This window comes from Sorex fumeus, unplaced genomic scaffold (genome assembly GCF_029834395.1).
Source record: "Sorex fumeus unplaced genomic scaffold, SorFum_2.1 ptg000058l, whole genome shotgun sequence".
Lineage (NCBI taxonomy): Eukaryota > Metazoa > Chordata > Mammalia > Eulipotyphla > Soricidae > Sorex > Sorex fumeus.
Window position 1 is genome coordinate 13,896,739 of NW_026606115.1, and position 19,736 is coordinate 13,916,474.

At 39.7% G+C, this 19,736-nt stretch overlaps 1 protein-coding gene across 3 annotated transcripts in view; it reads left to right on the top strand.

Annotated features, from left to right (window-relative positions):
* The first annotated feature begins 212 nt into the window (after positions 1–212).
* Positions 213–19,736, top strand: part of CHRDL1 (chordin like 1) — a 183,757-nt gene continuing 164,233 nt past the window's right edge. For all 3 annotated transcript variants that reach the window (XM_056125803.1, XM_056125804.1, XM_056125805.1), the window contains exons 1-2: positions 213–406; positions 3,950–4,098. In XM_056125803.1, the coding sequence (XP_055981778.1) occupies positions 255–406; positions 3,950–4,098 (301 nt within the window). In that variant the 5' untranslated portion in view covers positions 213–254. The remainder of the gene's footprint in view (positions 407–3,949; positions 4,099–19,736) is intronic.

The window sequence follows — 19,736 nt, forward strand, 5'->3', positions numbered from 1 at the left end:
CACACTTTCTCCCGATTTCTTAACTTGTTAAGAAATGTGTTAGAGGATCAGGAATAAAACCACGGTGCCCGGGGGTGGAGAGCGAGTGCGGGCTCAGCCTCTGCGTGCTCACGGACTTCCCTCCAGTTACGAAGAGCGGCCTCTTGGGCCAAGTGGGGAGCGAGCGGGGCAGGTGGCCCCCGGTTGCAGCACCCGTGATTTGGCTCGGCCCCCTGGAGTCGAGGAAGCCGCTACTCCCTCGTGTGAGGGCGGTGATGTTTTTCATCCCACCCACTTTTGAGTCCCCCCTCCCCCTTCGCGCACTCTCTAGCTCTCTCCACAACCTGCGAGCCCCAGACCTCGGAGGAGCGCCCCAGGGAGCTCGGAGCCTGTGCACGCGTGGAAGACAGAAGAGGCCAATGGCCAGGTCAGTGAGCAGTGTCAGGCGCCGCTTTCCCTATTTTCTTTTTCAGCCTTTGCACAGGTGGTGTATCTTCTGTTGGCCTCTGGAACTGTCCTTGGAAGTTTACACAGGGCGTTCTGTCTTCCCCCTGACCTGCCACCCAGCTCAGTGAGTCTATCTGCTGTGTTAGGGCTGTGGTGGGGCCACTGGTGCACGAGGGAACCAAGGCAGGATCTAGATTCGAACTCACCACTTGCCACTCCCTACTTGGCCTGCAGACTTCCATGTTCAGAGGCTTCGGGATTCCACTTGAGTAGCTCTCTATCTTAGTTATCCCTCATGTCGGTACCGTTTCCTGCTGGCTGAAGCGTCCTGGACCAGCTAGTGATTAATAAGTGCTCAAGTTAATGAAATAGAGCGGACAGGCGAGAAGTTCTGTTATCCTCTGGGCTCATTTTCCGACCCTGACCATGGGGTCAGAATTTGAAATGCTGGGCTCTGAAATCCACACAGTAATGCCAGAGTTTGAGGCCTAGAACACCAGCCTTCCAGTCCCTTCTGGCCCTGTTACTATTTAAAAATTGGTAAGTCACTGGAATTCTCTGGGTTTGAGGGTGCCCATTTTGAAAATAGAATTGTGTAGAATAAAATGAAAGAAAAAAAACCTTGCAAGGTGTTTTGCAAACTAAATGCATTGCTATGCTTGTCGGTCATAACCAGTAATAAAGACATCATATCTGACGATATACTCTAGGCAAGATCTGCCATTGTTTCATTGTTAGTTTACTCCTGGCAAACTGGACTTTTATGGGGTAGTACAGTGTGGAGAGTTTAGCTGATAGACATGAGCCTCCGACTCTAGTGTCTTTTTACTGTTTTTCTGTAAGAAATGCCACCCTAGAAGCAATCACAGGGATGACAGTTAATGTGAGATTTCAGGGCCAGTCAAACCTCTGAAGAGGATTAAAGAAGCACAGTGGATTGTGAAGAACTGGTGGATATGCTCATCTCTAGCTTTCCTTGGAGAATATCTCTGGTTCTGTTTTAACAAGATCTGTTCTGAGACTAGACAGACTTTGATGCCCATGACCCAGATTGCTTTGCAGTGGCAACTAGGCAAAGTGGCCTTGGTCCCCTTGCTTGATGTAAATGAACAATGTTTCATAAATGCATAAAAATTTATACATTTCTTTAGGTTCTGACATTTTCCTTTTTCCCTTGTTAAAGCTCACTTTACCTTGTTAATTTCAGGATTTTGTTTGTTGCTTTCTTGTTGGGGTCTGGACCCCCCTAAATATATCAAGCAATTATTACATTTCTAAGCAACTTGTAAAAGAGCCAATGAAAGTTTGATGTCACAGCAGCCTGTGTGAAGCTGACAGAGTTAATGCAGAAATCACTCCAGTTAACTGGGTCAAAGTATAATTTGAAAAGGAAAGTGTGGCTCTTTTCAAATATGAAAATGAACATGTTTTCTGAGCAATACTTGCTTCTCTTTATTGCTGTTGCCCCCCAAAATGGCTTAGCTATCCTCCACCATCCCCTCAAGAAATAAGAAAACTTAGATTGATGAAGACAAATTGAATTGTGAAAAGACCTGCGGAGGGAACTCTTCTCAGTTTGTATTTCTGTAAAGTCCCAAGACAGGACTTTAGGATCGTGTAAATCAAAAGTGAATACTTATAAAGCAATTCTTTTCTGATGTACTTTATTACAGCTTGAAAGATCACACAGATGACAGGAACACCAAAAGAAATTGCTTTCTAGTCACCAACTTTAATATTTTCTTATAGACTTAGTTAGAAGCCATAAAGGCAAAAAATAATTCTAACAGCTGCTTTCTTGCCAGCTTGAGTTATGAAGCAATGTTACTGTTCACCAAATCACCCAACCATTGTACAAGAAAAAACAATCCTGTTGATTGGAGAGACCAGAAAATTATGGTTTAAAAAATTTCCCCCAACATCAATATGTGATTGTGATAACTTGGGTTCGGTGGTTAAATTGTTTTTCTCATTTGGAATCTTAGGTAACAAACTTATTAAGGAGACTCAGGAAGATCATCATTGGTGTGAGCAAGCTATTTATGAAAATAGTTTGTTTCAAGAAAACCTGGTAGCTCAGAGGATAGAGTGATTGAAAGTGAGCCAAAATTGCATGGCATTAGATCTGGGGCCTGTGGCAGGGTAAGAATCCTAGGAGAATTTAGTTCTTGTTCAAGTTATGAAGGAAAGTGAGAAGGCACATTCTCTGCAAATCCTCAAAAGCAAAGATTACTCTCTATGCTCACTGCTTCCATAGTTAACATGTTTATAATTTGAAACAATGGGTTTTGAACATCTGAGCAGATTGGTAGCGTTGAAAGTAAGAGATACGGAAATTCCATCATTGCCTCAAATTCAGTTCTCCAGAATGATCCTTTGGCATTCCTTCAGACCTAGCTTCATATTTCATACTTCACCTCTTTATATTCAATATTTAGATTGTAATCTCTGAGGTTGATGAATTATTTCCTATTCAGTGTCAATCCCAAATTGAAAAGTTGTGTTCGAGAATATTAAAATATTTTAGATCATCAATTGAAAGCATTTCTGCAAATTTAAAACCTATGCAATGACCTATATGACTAGATATAAGCTGTTGCAAAGTTTCTGTGTTCTAAAACTCAATTTATGTTAGATTTATACCCGTTAGATTGGAAATTCAAGCTTGCTTCCTATATTTAAGAATTATGCTTCCTCTGATGATCTTTTGTATAGTGATATAATGTGGAATTATTATGTGTTTAAATTTGCCTAATTTTCCTTAAAAGTGGTCTATTTCAAATTTCTATTTCATAATGATCTTTATGTGAAATGTATATGACTGAATCTTTTCAGTGTTTGTATTTATTTGCAACTTGAAACTGTCTTTTCCCCCAAGATAAGTAGCCAAGCAAGTTTCTATTTCATAATGGACTTTATGTGAAATGTATATATCTGAACCATTCAGATGTTTGTATCTATTTGCAACTTGAAACAGTCTTTTCTCAGAATAAGTAGCCAAGATGAAGATTCTTATCTCATGAGAACACAAGAGAAACATTGATCAATTTCTGCTTCATCCCTGAAGGATTAATATTAACAGTAGTCTTGAAACTCAGATTAGTTAACTTTTGTTTCAGAAATTGTTTGGGTCTCATGCCTATTACTTTCATATTGTTTGCCAATGTAGCCGTTTTGCAAACTTCAGTTTCCCTTTTTCTCCCGAAGAAAAATCTCTTGAGAAATCAACTTTAATTTCTTTAGAAATGAGGATTTTAAAATTTATTTTTATTTCCTTATGAATCGCCCAAAAGAGTTTAGTCTTCAAGTTAGATAGGAATGCATGTTTATTGGCTTGATTATTCTCCCACAATCTTTATAAGACATGGGAGACAAGATCTCCTTCTTATTCAGGAAAACAATGCTGGCACTTATGTAAATTCTCCAGCTTTTTTATTTTTCTAGCGACTTAGAGGCCTAAGCACCAATGATCTCCATCAGTTCCAAAGGATTTGTTTTTAAGTCTTTTTTTCCCTCCCAACAGTGCGAATACATCAGGCCCTGAAACTTTTGACTTACCTTTTGAAGTAGCCAAGATGAGAAAAAGGTGGAAAATGGGAGTCATGAAATACAACTTTTCTTTGTTGCTGTTCTTTCTTTTCCTAGAAGGAAGCAAAGCAGAGCAAATAAAACGTAAGTGTATTGAGTTATTAAAAACGCAAGGTACTTGCTTGTAATTTTTTGAAAATATGGTTATAATCTGTAGGGATTGGGATTTAGTCCCACTGTGGCCATTTCGTTATTCTAAGAGAAGAAAGTGAATGTTACTGGTTTATGCATGAGTTGATAAAAGAATGAGAGCTTTGAATCAGGCCAACTAAATTTGGGACTGTTTTTCTGATTATCATATAGTTTTCATCTCATACAACACATGACACATTAGCCTATTTTCCTTTTCCTGTTCTAAACTGTACAAATCTCATTCCATTTTACGTAACTCTAGAAATATCCGACAGATGAGCTGGATTTTTTCCCAAATTTCAGACTCTTCAGCAAAGGTTTTCACTTTATAAAAAAAAAAAGAAGAATACAGAAAGGGAAAAAAAGAAAAAGTGAAGCAGGCTCTGCCTATTCCCTTATGCTGAAAAATGAAGAAGGAAAAAAGAAAACTTCCCATGAACTGAACACTGATGAAAAATCCTTTGAGGAAATTGAGATTCCAGGGACCATGAGCAAACTGGATGCCATTTATTGAAAGGAACGTCCCCACACAGCCAGGGAATATTTCTAGAAAGTCAGCCATCCGTGTGATGGGCTAACACTTTGGAGAAAGCTGAGTGCAAAAAAGGGGGATATTAACCCTTCTTGCCACCATATTTGGTTGATATTCAAGAACCAGGCCATTTCTGCTTTTGTTATGTGCATTTCTGCTATCTCTGCCGAGTATGAGCCTCACCTTTTTTGGCCACCTCTGATGTGGACATTTGCTCTAAATTTGATGTAAAAACTAGTGTTCTAGTTCCCCATTTTGGTTGCATCAAAAGAAGCAAATGGTGGAACTGGTCCAAGAGGGACATTCTCTGCTCCACTGAACTTATTCATGAGAAGTAACTGTGAAAATATTCTTGGTAAGAACTGAAACAGCATCTGAAGCCCATCACTTAAACATTTATCTCCTTTATCAGCATAAGTTAAATAAATCAGGAATGAAGCTTGCTGACAGGGAGAAGAGTGACACACCTATTCCTTCTTTACATGTGTTTCTCTCCATTAATTTTGTAGTAAATTTAGTCTTCTTTTTGGTAGAAACCATGCTTTTGATTAGGTCATTGAACATTAGTGCTGTATAGTGTCTAGTATGGAGCATAAGTGGAAGTTTTTAACAGGGCATGGTCTCAGCAAGGAAATTTGAATCACCTTTCCTCTTGTTTTTTTTCAAACAAGCTTCTTCTCCTCCCACTTAAATATTGCTCATCTTAGAGTCCTCTTCTTGAATTCCTCTTTCATTTAAGTGGATGTGATAGAAATGTTGTTCTTTTAGCTCGGAGAAAGAAATTTACCTTCTGATTAGTTATTGAAGGCATCATGGGGGAAGTTGGAAACTCTTAAAAATAGAAGGTCATCCCTTCTGGAAATGCTTTCACATTTTTAAAAGGAATTGAGCAATGTTCATATAACTTATGACTTAATTGACAAAAATCTGATTTAACGTATTTACAAACCAAAAAATCAGTAACATTTTCTGTTACTTATAAACTTGTCTAAAGTACTTTTATATTCAGCTGGAGAGCAAGTTATAAAAAATTTGGCCTAGGACACAAGTTCTGGTATAGGTTTCAGACTCATAGTCAGATGGTGTGACTAAAAGTCACAGTCATTTCCCAAATGTCAATATTATTCTGTGTCACCACACCCAAAAAGTCTTGAAGACATGTGCATAACATAGTAATCTCTATTAAATATATTTCAAAGTATATGTCTTATGTATGCTGCCTTGATACATACACACATAATCACACACACTGAAATGCATACAGATAATAACTTGAGACCTTAACAATGAGAGTTAAAGACAGTGGAAATGTCAATCCATAGGTAAAGGTTTGTTTGAGTGATCCATTAAATGAGCTATTATATTTTAGATGCCTTATATTATATTAATATGTAATCATGTACAAAATAATATGAAATTATTTCTTTTTTAATTAATTAAATTTAAATTTAATTTTAATTTAGTTGAATTTTTAATTATTTAAAATTTCTCAACTCCTATCTCAGTTTCAAGGGATATCCAATAATAATAATTTTCTACATATTCCAAATACTCAAAAATGTATTTTATGTTAGGCAGCGTGGTATATAGTACTGTTAACAGAAGGTTTCTTATATAAGTCAATCCAGCATTATACCCTCCACTGGAGTCATCTCTTCCTTCCACCATGTCCCAGTATCCACCCCCATTCTCTTTTTAATTTATTTTTTAATGTTATTTTTATAAAGTTGTTCACAGCAATTTATTACACTCAATATTTCAACACCAATCCCACCAATACACCTTCCCACCACTATTATTTAGAATGTTCCCACCACCACCCAAGCCTGCCCTAAAATCAGATCCTAAATAATAATCCCCATTCTCTTATACCTTATTCTCTCCCATGGTAAACTTTCTACTGAAGACCACGTCTCAGTTTTTGTTGCCTTTGGGCATTTTAGTCCCTTCTATATTTCTTTATATTCCATATGTGAAAAAGATCTTCCTGTGGCTGACTCTTTCCTTCTAACTTCACTCAGCAGGAAATTCTCCAGATTATCCATGTAGAAGCCAATTTAATTATTTCATCTTTTTTTTATAGCCGAGTTGTAGTCCATTGTATCAATGGACCATAGTTTCTATATCCAATCATTGTTCCTGGACACTTGGCTCGTTTTCAGATTTTGACCACTGAGACTAGAGTGGCAATGAAGATAGGAGTAAAAATGTTTTCTGAATAGGTTCTTTGGACCCTTCAGGGAATTGCTATGTCATACAGGAGCTCAATTTCTAGGTTTTTTTTTTTGAGAAGCATCTACATTGTTTTCCACAAAGTTTGGATAAGTCAACATTCCCACCACCAATAGTCCTTTTCCCCCCACATCCATGGCAATGCTGGTTGTCTTGCATCTTTGTGATACGTGTCAGGCTCACTCATGTGAGTTGAGGATCACACTCTTTTGATTTGCATTTTCCTGATGATAAGTGATGAGAATTTTTATATATTTTTGGTCATCTGTATGTCTTCTCTGAGGAAATTTCTGTTCATCTTCCCCCAGCCATTTTTGACAGGAGTAATTATATTTTTCTTGTGAAGTCCTACCAGTGCTTTACATATCTTGGATATTAACACTTTATCAGATGATTAGTGAGTAATATTCTTTCCCAGTCTGTGAGATGTCTTTTTGGTCTTGTCAATTCTTTTGTGGTGCTGAAGTCTTCTTAGTTTTATGTAGTCAATTTGTCTTTACTTTTTTTTTGTTTGGTTAAAAGCATTCAATCATTGAACATGTCTCTAGATTTGATGTCATGAAGTATTCTTATGTTTTCTTTCATATAATTTATGGATTCAGATCTAATATTGATGTCTTTAATCATTTTAGTTGACTCTTGTGCATATCATTAGAAAGGCCTCTGAGTAAATTTTTGCCTGTGATCAACCAGTTTTTAAGCACCATTTATTGAAAATAATTTCCTTGTTCCACTTCATACTTTTGGCACTTTTTGAAGGTTAACTGTCTATAGATCCAAGGATATTTCTCTGGACTCTCAATTATATTCCATTGACTAAGAGTTTGTTCTTATTCCAGTAGCACACTGGATTTTTGTTTGTTTCTTTGTTTGGGGGCCACACGTGGTGGTACTCAGGGATTACTTTTAGCTCTGCACTCAGGAATTACTTGTGGCAGTGTAAGGGAAACCATAAAGGGTGCTGGAGATCAAACCTGATCAGCCGCGTGCAAGGCAAGTGATCAACCTGCTGTACTATGACCTACTCTCTGTACTATCACTCCAGGTCCCAGGTTTTGATTACTACAGCCTTATGAAGTTGGAGAAAGGGAAATCTCTTAGCTTCATTTTTCTAGAATTCTTCCTGCTGGTCAGCAGATTTTATTACACCATAAAAATTTAAACATTGTTTGAGCTATGTATTTTTAAAATGTCTAGGGTATTTTTATAGAAACTGCATTAAATCTGTATAATACTCTGGGTAAAGTTGCCATTTGATAACATTAATCCTTTCAATGAATAAACAGGTATGGGTTTCCATTTCCTAATGTCCTCTTTTATTTCTTTTGGTAGTGTTTTTTTACATAACATTTTAAACATTTTATTAATGATTTTAACATTTTAAACATCTATTGACAGTTTTTAATATTTTTTATTTATTTGTTGAATCACCGTGAGAACACTAATAAAGACTTTCACTTCAAGTCTCTGTCGGTCATACAATGAACAAACACCTGTCCTTCACCACTTCATATTTTCCACCACCAAGAACCCCAGTATACCCCTCTCCCACCCACCCCCCACCTGTGTGGCAGATTTCTACTTTACTCTCTCTCTCTCTAACTATCTACATTGATCACATTCAATATTACGACAAAAGACCCACCATTGTTGTTTGGAATTTTCCCCAACATTCAGACCTGCCACAAAGACAGCATTAGAAAATTTGTTTTCTAATGCTGATTATGAAGAGCATATGATGTTGTGTGGCCAATATAGCAGCCACGTGAATTTGGATTTCTAATATTTTAGTAATAAATCTAGAGGGATTACTTCCAGAAGCCCCTGAATTCTGAGATTGCTATGTGTGCCTCTGGGTTCATGGTCGGTCAGAAGCCGGAGGAGGCGTTTGAGGGTGGCAACCCGGAGCATTGTCATGCCGAGGAGCAGGGCCGATTCTACCCCCCCTCCCCCATCCCATGAAGCCCCACGTGCCTCGTCAATGCAGTCACATACCTGGCTGTTCATTAGGCTCTAAAAGATACAGGTCACCATGTCACTGCCGCAGAGGGGGAAGGCGGAAGGACAGACACCCTTCCCCTCCCAGAGCGGCATAGCACCATAATCAAATACACAGTCCAGATGTATTTCGGTTGGCTATTATCTTTTGCACAGATTTTCCCACCAACATTCAGGCCTGATTTTCAGGGAGAAATGCTGGATGATTTACTTTTCATTGATCATTTTTCATATCAGGAAATGTCACACGGCCGTGTAAGCCGCATGCCAGAGCCATGCTTGTAGAAGCTCATGGTCACTGGGATTCCATCTGGAGAAGGCGGGGAGACAGCACCTATCCCACTGGGACCTCCCGGTGATATTGGCTCTGTTTGGGGCCCGGAGCATTCTCCAGGAGCTGTGAGGCCCTCCAGCCAGTTTTCTTCTTTGCTGCTGTGTGCTGTAAGATGGCTCTGAGGGGCCAGTTGTGTACATGACTTCTGGAATCAAAGGTTTCCTGGGAGCCGGGGAAGCCCCATTGCAGTTCGGAAAAATTGTCCTGGTACCCGCATGCCAGAATCCCAGTCACCAGGATTCCATCTGGGGAAGGTGTTGGTAGTGTTTTTATAGTTTTCTTTGTATGAGTCTCTTACCTCTTTTGTTAAGTTGATTCCTAGGTACTTGAGCTTTTTTTTTTTTTTTAGTTTTTTAATGTTTTAAATGTTATTTAAACACCTTGATTTACAGAGTTCATCACTGTCACTGTCACTGTCCTCCTGTTGTTCATCGATTTGCTCAAGCGGGCCCAGTAACATTGTGAGACTTGTTACTGTGTTTGGCACATCGAATGTGTCACGGGGAACTTGCCAGGCTCTGCCGTGTGGGCGAGATACTCTCAGTAGCTTTCTTGGCAATCTGAGAGGGGCAGAGAAATCGAACTCGGGTTGGCCATGTTGGCTGCATGCAAGGCAGATGCCCTACCCGCTGTGCTAATGTTCCAGCACCAGTCCCACCAGTAGTGTGACCTTCCTCCACCAATGTTCTCCGTTGTCATATCCCCTCAGCCTTCTCCTTTTACAGGCATAAAATTATTTATTTTTTATTGCTTGTTATAACACGTATCTCTTGAGGGTGAACTGAAGTCACTACCTGAGTATTTACTGAGCTAGTAGGTGCTAATTGAGCCTTCTTTATTAGTGCTTTTAGCTCATTGAGCTTAGTGTGCTTCTAAACAAGTATTTCATATTATATGCTGTGCTGTGCTGTCAGTACTGAGAAATTTGGAGATGGCTGTGAAAATGGGATGATTCAGTAGCATGGTGTCTCATCTGTGGTATTTATTTAGTTTTTAATTTTTTTCTTTTTGGGTCACACCCGGCAATGCACAGGGGTTAATCCTGGCTTTGCACTCAGGAATTGCTCCTGGCAGTGCTGGGGGAACCATATGGGATACTGGGAATAGAACTCAGGTCGACCACGTGCAAGGCAAATGCCCTACCCACTGTACTATCACTCCAATCCTCAGCTGTGCTGTTCATATGCAGGCAGGGAGTCAGGTGTGGGAGGATTGTTGTGCCTTCCAACAGGGAGGAAACTCAGCCTTCCCCCATTTCAAGAAGGCTCCAGAGATCTGGACATACCTGGGTCAGCTCAGCTGTAGCCTCCCTCTAAGCTTGGTCAATTTTTGAGGCACAGTTGTAAATGGTGTTTCCAATTACCTGGGCCACCCAGGTGGTGTTCGAATCCTCTTGGGCCACATGTAGAAGTGTTCAAAGGACAGTATGATTCTGGAGATCAAGCAGTTTTGGCTTTATGCAAGGCATGTACCTTAAAGCAACTACTATCTCTCTGTTCCCTCAATTACTTTTAGTCAAATTTTATTTCTTCAGTAAATTGTCTATTGTTGGGTTGTCTTTTTGATTTATAACACAGTGAGTAGGGCGTTTGCCTTGCGCTCGGCCTACTGGACCGACCCAGGTTCGATTACTCCACCCCTCTCAGAGAGCCTGGCAAGCCACAGAGAGTGTCTCGCCCGCATGGCAAAGCCTGGCAAGTTCCATGTGACATATTCTATATGCCAAACACAGTAACAAGTGTCACAATGGAGGCATTACTGGGTCCGCTTGAGCAAATCGATGAACAATAGGAGGACAGTGACAGTGATTATCATTTTATTTTAAACTTGTTTCATATTTATTTTTATCAATATAGAAATTTTATTTTAGTTCTGGTAATCAAATATATGAGAAATCAATTATTTACCATGCAATTTATAACAGAATCCAAATATGAAACACTTTGAAAATAGTTATTTTTGTTAGGGTTTTTTGGGCACAACTGGTGGTGCTCAGGGCATAGTTACCTGCCTTTTTGCTCATTGTCACTCCTGGCAGACTCAGAGGACCATATGGGGTGCAAAGGTCAAAACTATGTTTGCTGTGTACAAGGCAAATGCTGTACCAACTGTAATATCTCTTCATCCCTACTTTAGAAAGTGTTTCTTGCAAAACAAGTGCATAGCTACCAAGCACTGTTAGCACTGTTGTCCTGTTGTTCATCGGTTTGCTTGAGCGGGCACCAGTAATGTCTCCATTCATCCCTGTCGCATGCTAGTGTAGCTCAATGGAGTCTGCTCGCTCCAGGATCACGGAGTGAGACTTATTTTTACTGTTGTTGGCATATAGAATACACCACAGGTAGCTTGCTAGGTCTGTTGTGGGGGCGGGATGCTCTCGGTAGCTTTCTGGGCTCTCCGAGAGGGATGGAGGAATCAAACCTAGGTCAGCTGTGTGTGAGGCAAATGCCCTACCCGCTGTGCTATAGCTCCAGCCCAGCTATCAAGCATAATATATAAATATTTATGAAGGAACTTCTAAATGAATTAATAAAAAATACCCTATAAAGATTAATTACTCCTTATGAACCTTGAATTTATCTACAATTAATATTTGTGTTTAATATTTTCTTCTTTTTGTTTTTTTGTTTTTCGGTCACACCTGGCAATGCGTGGGGGTGACTCATGGCTCTGCACTCAGGAATTACTTGTGGTGGTGCTCTGGGGCTCATATGAGATGCTGGGAATCGAACCCAGGTTGACCGTGTGCAAGGCAAATGCCCTACCCACAGTGCTATCACTCCAGTCCTTAATATTTTCTTAAGTTTCATTCTTCTTTAAAATTTAAGTCGTATTTTATCATTGTAAAGTTTATAAACCTTTTGCAATCAAATATGCCAGTCATTTCCGTTATATCTTCGAAATTTTGTTTTACTACTATGAAGTCTTTCCAATTACATATTCTTGTATTTCTTCCATCACTTCCTTAAACACTGGTTTCACCAATAGTTCTTTACTTCTTCTAAAATGTGTATTTATATATGTTGTGTTAGAGAAAGCTAGTGTTTCCCCATCTCTTGGTGGAGGCTCATAAATGCTATATTGTTTGTTTTTGTGCCTCTATTTCTTCCTATGCTTCAACAATTGAAATATATTGTTTTTACCCCAGGGGAAACATTTGTAAAGTAAATAGAAATATATATTTTACAATAGTTTTTCTGTCCATTTCTAGAAATGGTAGGTATGGGAGTGGAAGACAGACTGTTTGGATTTTTAAAAAACTCAGGAAACATGTATTAGTATAATAAACTTTCATGTATGTCCTTGTTATGTGATTCTCCTTTATCCAAGGATATAAAGATTTTTTACTTTCCATGAACTGGATTAAATATAAGCTTCTGGGTCAAGAGGGTTCTCTTTAGTGTCGGTTCTCCTATTTTGGGTATTAGGGAGAGTGAGGTGAGGAGATCCTTATGGTCAAAGATTCTTATTCAGCCATTGACCAGTCCTCCTAAACCACAAGTATGTGTGTGGTTGAGGATAGGTAGGATAAGATAAGAGATTGCTATGACAATAATAGCTGGGAATGATCATGCTGGACAAGATCTGAGGGTTAAAAGTTAGTAAGGGAAATTCTTGATAAACTTTCAGTATCAATATTGACAACCACAATGCCCAAAAGGAGAGAGAGATGGAGGGAGAGAGAGAGAGAAGAAAAGTGCCTGACATAGAGCAGGCGGGGGGGTGGGGTGAGGGGTGATGGGAGGGAACCGGGGGACGCTGGTGCTGGGAAATGTACACTAGTGGAGGGATGGGTGTTGGAATTCTGTATGTTCCCAACATGAACAGCTTTGTAATGGTCTCACAGTGATTCAATAAAAGGTTTAAAAAAAGATTTCTGGGGGTATGGTGCCGTCAGCAGGTCAATCTATACCTGTGAGGTGAGTGCATCAGCAGCCTGATGGCGCCTTCAGACTTCCAGGTACCCCAAAATTGCTGCTGTGTCTTTGGCCAGACCCCAAAAACTTGGGGCAAAGTTTACCAAGAAAGTAAATGGCCAAAAGTTAGGTATGTGGGAGACACACCCAGAAACCACCTCCAGCTCAGCTATATAATTGGAGGCAAGGCCTCTCTGGTTCCTGATTAAACTGCTTAATGGCAATGATCCCAGAGACTCAGAGACAAATCTCGGAACCCAGTGGCTTTTGGCAGAAATGCATCCAGTCCCTGAAAAAGGTTACTGGCACTAGGCCACCCCAGGTGGGAATAAGTTTTGTGCCTTAGCCTGTTCCCCCTGCCGGCTCGGTGGCTGGCATCCTCCAGAAGCCACTGGACGGTCAGGTTTGGGCCCGCAGTGACCAGACACGTAGGGCCTCACGGGATGGGAGTGAAGCCGGTCCTGTCCTCCCCACCCCAACGAGACCCCAAGTCATCGTCCACAAACAGCCTCTCTGGCTCCTGATCAAGCTGCTTAACGGCCATGATCCCAGAGACTCAGAAACAAATCTTGAAACCCAGTGGCTTTTGGCAGAAATGCGTCCGGACCACGCAGTAGGTTACTGTCGCTGGGCCACGCCAGGGGGGAAAGGGTGTTGTTCCTCTGCCTGCTTCCCCCTGGCGGCTCTGTGGCCATCATCTTTCAGAGGCCATTTGACAGTCAAGTCTGGGCCCGCAGTGACGAGACACGCAGGGCCTCACGGGATGGGGGTGGAGCCGGTCCTATCTTCCCTACCTCAACGAGACCCCAAGTCATCACCCACGAACCGCTTTTCTGGCTCCTGATCAAGCTGCTTAACGGCCAAGATCCAAGAAACTCAGGAGCAAATCTCGGAACCCAGCAGGTTTTGGCAGAAGTTTCTCCAGATTTAAGTGTTAAAATTTCGGAATTTCAAAATCGCGTGGCCACTACTGCAGCCACGTGGCATCATATGTTATTCATAAGCAGCAATAGAAAACAAATTGTCTACTGTTGCCTTTTCAGCAGATCTGAGTGTTGGGGTAAAATCTCAAATAATAATGTGGTCTGGTGTCAAAATATTGAATGTGATCCAAGTAGAGAGAGATTAATGTGGAAATCATTTGCCCCACAGGTAGGGGGAGGGTGTGGGATGGGGGTATACTGGGGTTGTTGCAGAGAATGGGTACTGGTTAAGGTACCGGTGTTTCACTATATGACCGAGACTTAGACCCAAAAGCTTTGTAACTGCTCTCACGGTGATTCAATAAATAAAATTATAAAAATTAAAAAAAAGTAAGGTGGAGTTCATGCACAATTCAATCAGCTAATCAGTGGCTGAATAAATAGCAGTACTCCTACATAAAAATATTAAATTAAATCAAAGTAGACAGTAATGTGAAAATCATCTGCCCCACAGGTAGGGGGAGGATGTGGGGTGGGGGGATATACTGGGGTTTTTGGTGGTGGAAAATGAGCACTGGTGAAAGACGGTGTGTCATTGTATGACCGAGACTTAAACCTCAAAGCTTTGTAACTGCTCTCGCGGTGATCCAATAAATAAAATTATAAAAAAGGAAAAAATAAACAAAATATTTAAAAAGATTCCCATTCAGTTGCAGCCGAATCTAAAGATAACTGAAAATAAGTTCTGTTGGCAGAAAGCTATTTTCACAAGGAAAGGTAGAGATGGTGATGCCATTTGCTAATAACTACTTTGCTATAGTTACAGGATTTCTCGTGTAACACAAGATAGGCTCAAGAAATCGAAAATACTAATAGAACATGTCACTGGATGAATTAGTTTTTTGTTGCTTATATAACAATTTGTTATTCTTCAGAATCAGCACTATTTTAATTCTTATGCAGAGTAGATGTCTTTCTGTAACTCCATCATGTTTTATCGTTAAAGAGGCCAGAAAACCCTTTTGAAATCAAAGGACCATCATAGCCAGTGTATAATATTCTTGCAAATATGGAACAAATGGGTTGAAGTTCCTGCCCCCTTTGCAGGTCCAACTTCAGTAAAAGTAAGATGGAAGAATTGAATTGTTAGAAAGATTTTATTTCTATTTAAAATGGACTAGGCTGTGCCATGTTTGGAAAAAGTTACTCAGAGTTCATCCCTGTTTTGTAAGATAAGTTAGCTGGATCTTCCAAGGATTGTATTGTCACTCTCATTCTCCTCAGGTGAAAAATTTCCAACATTTACATTTGGCTAAAAATGAGCCTCTGGTGTTCTCAGGAAGAGTAAGCTACAAAAAATTCAAGGAAATAAAATAGGTAAAGGTAAAGGTAAAGGTAAAGGCCCTCCCGTTGATCGTCGATTTGCTCGAGCGGGCCCAGTAACGTCTCCATTGGAGACTTTGTTGTTACTGTGTCTGGCATATCGAATACTCTCGGTAGCTTGCCGGGCTCTCCGAGAGGGGCGGAGGAATCGAACTCGGGTCGGCCATGTTGGAAATAAAATAGATACTTAGAAAATTGGAAGCATGTGAAATATAACCTCATGTATCCTATCTAGAGTTTATTACTGAAACCCAATCAGAAAGTTTTGATTTTTCTTCCGCTAGTCTCACTTGGATTTTGATTATTGGACAATAGAAAGAAGAAAGAAAGAGTGGACCCATTCATATTTTAGAATTTTAAATAGGTAAAGAACAAGAAACGACTTAGTAGAAAATTCCTCTAAAATCACACAGCTTAATGCTTTTATTTTATTTATCATAATTTTTAGCTTAATTCTTTAAAAAGTAGTCAATTGTTTTTAACATGGGGTGAGGGATGGTTGAAAATGGGGGCATTGGATATGGAGACTGGAGTCAGCATAGATTCATTCCTACATACCTTTCTTTGGTACCTTGTGAATATAATTTAACCCCTCCAGTTTTAGTTTGTTTATCAGCACAAAGGGCGGAAGATTAATTTCAATAGGACATGATTAATTTCAATAGGACATTTGGGGAAAAAAGACGTATTGAATAGTGGCTTTGTGATAGTGTCTGGCACTTGGTTGGCTTTTTAAATGTGATAACTATTAGTGAGACTCTCTTGCAAGCAAACTGATATTATCATCTTACCTTTTAGATTAAAAACTTGAAACTCAATGAAGTCAAGTGACTTTGCAGGAGAATAGGCAGGTCTAATACAGAGCCAGAAGAAAAATATAGAACTTTAAATTCAGTATTGTGTTCACTATACAAGTTTGTTTCTAGTAAATCTCTGAGGAAACCAGTTCATTCTTTTGAATTAACTGTCTAGTTCTTTGCACATAGCAGTCATTTAACACATTAATACGTGATCCAGTTAAGTGATTAATAGTTTTTAAAATTATAATTCCTAAGAAATGTTTCATAGCATTTGATAGTTAAAAGAAAGAGACTAGGACTAGAGTTATTCAGAAAACTAAGTAAGACAGGCCAAAAGAAATTTGTAAGGAAGGCTAACATATATCATTACGTACATGTTTCTTAGATTTTATAGGATTGAAATGCCCTCAGTCTACTGGAAAGAAAACTATAAGTCAGAAAGACTTAGGAAAAAAAAAACCTATACTTTTGGTTCATTTTTGCTGCTTGTTGTGTTGTGATGGTTGATTCATTCACGTATGTTGAGGTAAACATTCTCTACTTACAATCTAGGAAGTTTTACTTGGTTCTTTGACAGAAAACGAAAGTAGACCTGGAAAGTGTGACAAGGGAAGCCAAGGGTCTGACTTTAGGTGTATAAAATATTGAGGGGTAGCCGGGGAGAGGCCCAAAGGCTCTCCTCCTGGTCACCCGGATTTGGGGGACCCCAGGGCTGCTGACCCAGCTGGGGCAGCCCAGGCCATGGGGCAGATGGTGGACAAAACGAGGGCCAAGCCAGTTGATTGATCAGATGCCATTTATTACAGTCTCATCCCCGTTTATTCCTGTCTCTCTCTCTCTCCTTCTCTCCCGGGCCCCGATCTGAAACCCCTTTCTCCCTCTGACTCTGCCTCTGGATCTGATTCCCCAGCCCACTCTTACAGTCTAGTTAAATTCCAAAATCATGAGGGGCTGGGCTTACAAATAGGTGTGGTCATAATCAATAAGGTTAAAGTTCTTTCCCTCAGGGGATGCAGCTTCTAGGATAGATTCTCTTTCAGCAGGACGACCCACCCAAGGGCAGAATCCCATGAGTGTGTTTCTCCTCTCCTTGTCCAACAAACATATAAGCATTCATAAAATTATTCATTTTGTATGGATACAGTAGGCGATACCTTAAGTTTATAGAATTGCTCTCCTGGGGTCATCCTGATCTCAGACTACAGTGCTCAGGCCAGACTAGTCTTTCCTATCCCTAGCAGGGTCCTAGTCTCGTCGTTACTTTTGGATCATGACAGCATTTGTCCATGATCAAGCTCTTAACTTATAGTTAAGAATTGTGGCACTTTGGAGAGGCCCATCTCCATGCCAGGGTAGCACATAGCTTACTGCTTGCCCTGGTCCCATCCAGTCCCTCCTCAGGACCCTGCTTTTGGGGGCACTATAAAGTGAGGGCAACTGAGGCTTAAGTTGAGAAACCAGATGCCCGGGAATGAATAATATTCGAAGCCAATTAAATTCCAAGTTACAAAAGCATGGGCTGGTACAATAGCACATAGCAAAGCAGTAGGGCTTTTGCCTTGTGTTCGACCGGCCCAGCTGAGCTGGGTTCAATTCCTCTGCCCTTCTCGGAGATGCTCGCAAGCTACCAAGAGTATCTTGTCCACACGGCAAAGCCTGGAAAGCTACCCGTGACATATTTGATATGCCAAACATAGTAACAAGTCTCACAATGGAAACGTTACTGGGCACCCTTGAGAAAACTGATAAACAACAGGAGGACAGTGCCACAGGGCTTGTGTCTATATAAAAGGACATTGCTTTAAAGTAAACTATTCAAAAGACATAAGGAGAGGAGAAAGACAATATTAACTTACAAAACAAGTTCAGTGTCCTAGAAAGATCTGACCTTACAAATTACAGAATCTGATTAGGGGAAAAAGCTGATTAACTGGTTGGGGAAGAGAGCCTAGAGAAGTGGTTACAGATAAACAAAAGAACAGGAGTGACTCGGGAGCACTTTGATGGGTGTGACCCAATAAACCTAAGTTCCTTGTGGCAAGGGAGAAAGGACAAAGCAATGTTATCCTACATTTAGGTATTTGGAGTACACTTGGGCTTTTTAAAAATCATTGCCAGATGGTTGTTCAGAAAGCATTTTGTACACTTAACATTTATAGTCTGATTGTTTCTAAAACAATTACTGGGGGGTTAGGAATGTAAATTACATGCTTCACATGTATGAGGCCCTGGCTTCAATCCCCAGAACATGAAACAAAGATTATAGGTTATATTAGAAAGAAAACTTGCAAGGAAAGATAAAACAAAATAAGGGTCTTCTAAAGAAAATAGGGCGAATACATGTTTTTAATACCTAGTCTGGCTAAATTTGTCTCATACTTCCTGAAAGGATAAAAAGAAAAATATTATATTTGTTGGCAAGAGAAAAGTCATAGTTTCATCTATAGTGCATTCATACCTACCCATTTCTCACTCAAATAATATTGATTATGGTGTATCTGAATAAAGCATATTCTTAATAAATTTAATTCATAATAACATTCTGACATTAATTTATAAGTTTAGCTTCATTGGTGAAACGAGAATTGGATATTTGTTGATTTCTTTTGTTGGAGGGATGTTGGGCTCAATAATCACTCTTGAATTATGTATAGTACCAGGGGTTGAACTTGGGTTGGCTTCATGCAAGCAAGATTATTAACCCCTCATATCTTTCTGACCCCTGTCTATTTCTTTATTAATTTTTTATAACAGAAGAGGGTATGAAATTATTACTAAATAGAGGGTTTTATCTAAGTACTCTTTAAAGAAATGTGGTCCAGGTTCCTTATATTTGGGGTCATCTAAATTAATCAAAAGTTTAGAACATAGAAATAATAAACAAATGCATGTCTAAGATGTTTAATATTTCATTTTCAATACCAGATGCCCTTTAAATATTTATGTTATCATGATTCTTCTTCTGATTTTAGAATATATTCTCATTGTTAACAACTCAGATAATATATATATATGTATGTATGAGGAAAACAAGTCAATGGTAATAGCAACATGTGAGGACAGCATCTCTGTTGTTGAGATGGAGCACATCCAGCCATACTCAGGAATAAACCCTATCTCTGCTGTAAGTGCTCATGGTGATGCTTGGGGGATCATATGAGATACCAGGGACCAAACACGGACCAGCTGTATGCAAGGCTACTGCCCTTCCCACTTTACTATCACTCTTCTCCCATGACAGCATGCTTATTTGGTGCGTTGCCCTCTAGCATTCTTTGTAAGCTCAGTTATACATACACATTAGTTTACAAAAATGAAACACTGGATTATAACCAACATTGTTATATGAATTCACAAGTGACTCTTTAAAAGACACCTTGATGGAGAGATAAACTATGTTGTCTGAAGTAAAAGATGAGTGTGTTAGATACCACTTATAGAGCATATAAAGTTGATCTTGCTGTAAAAAGT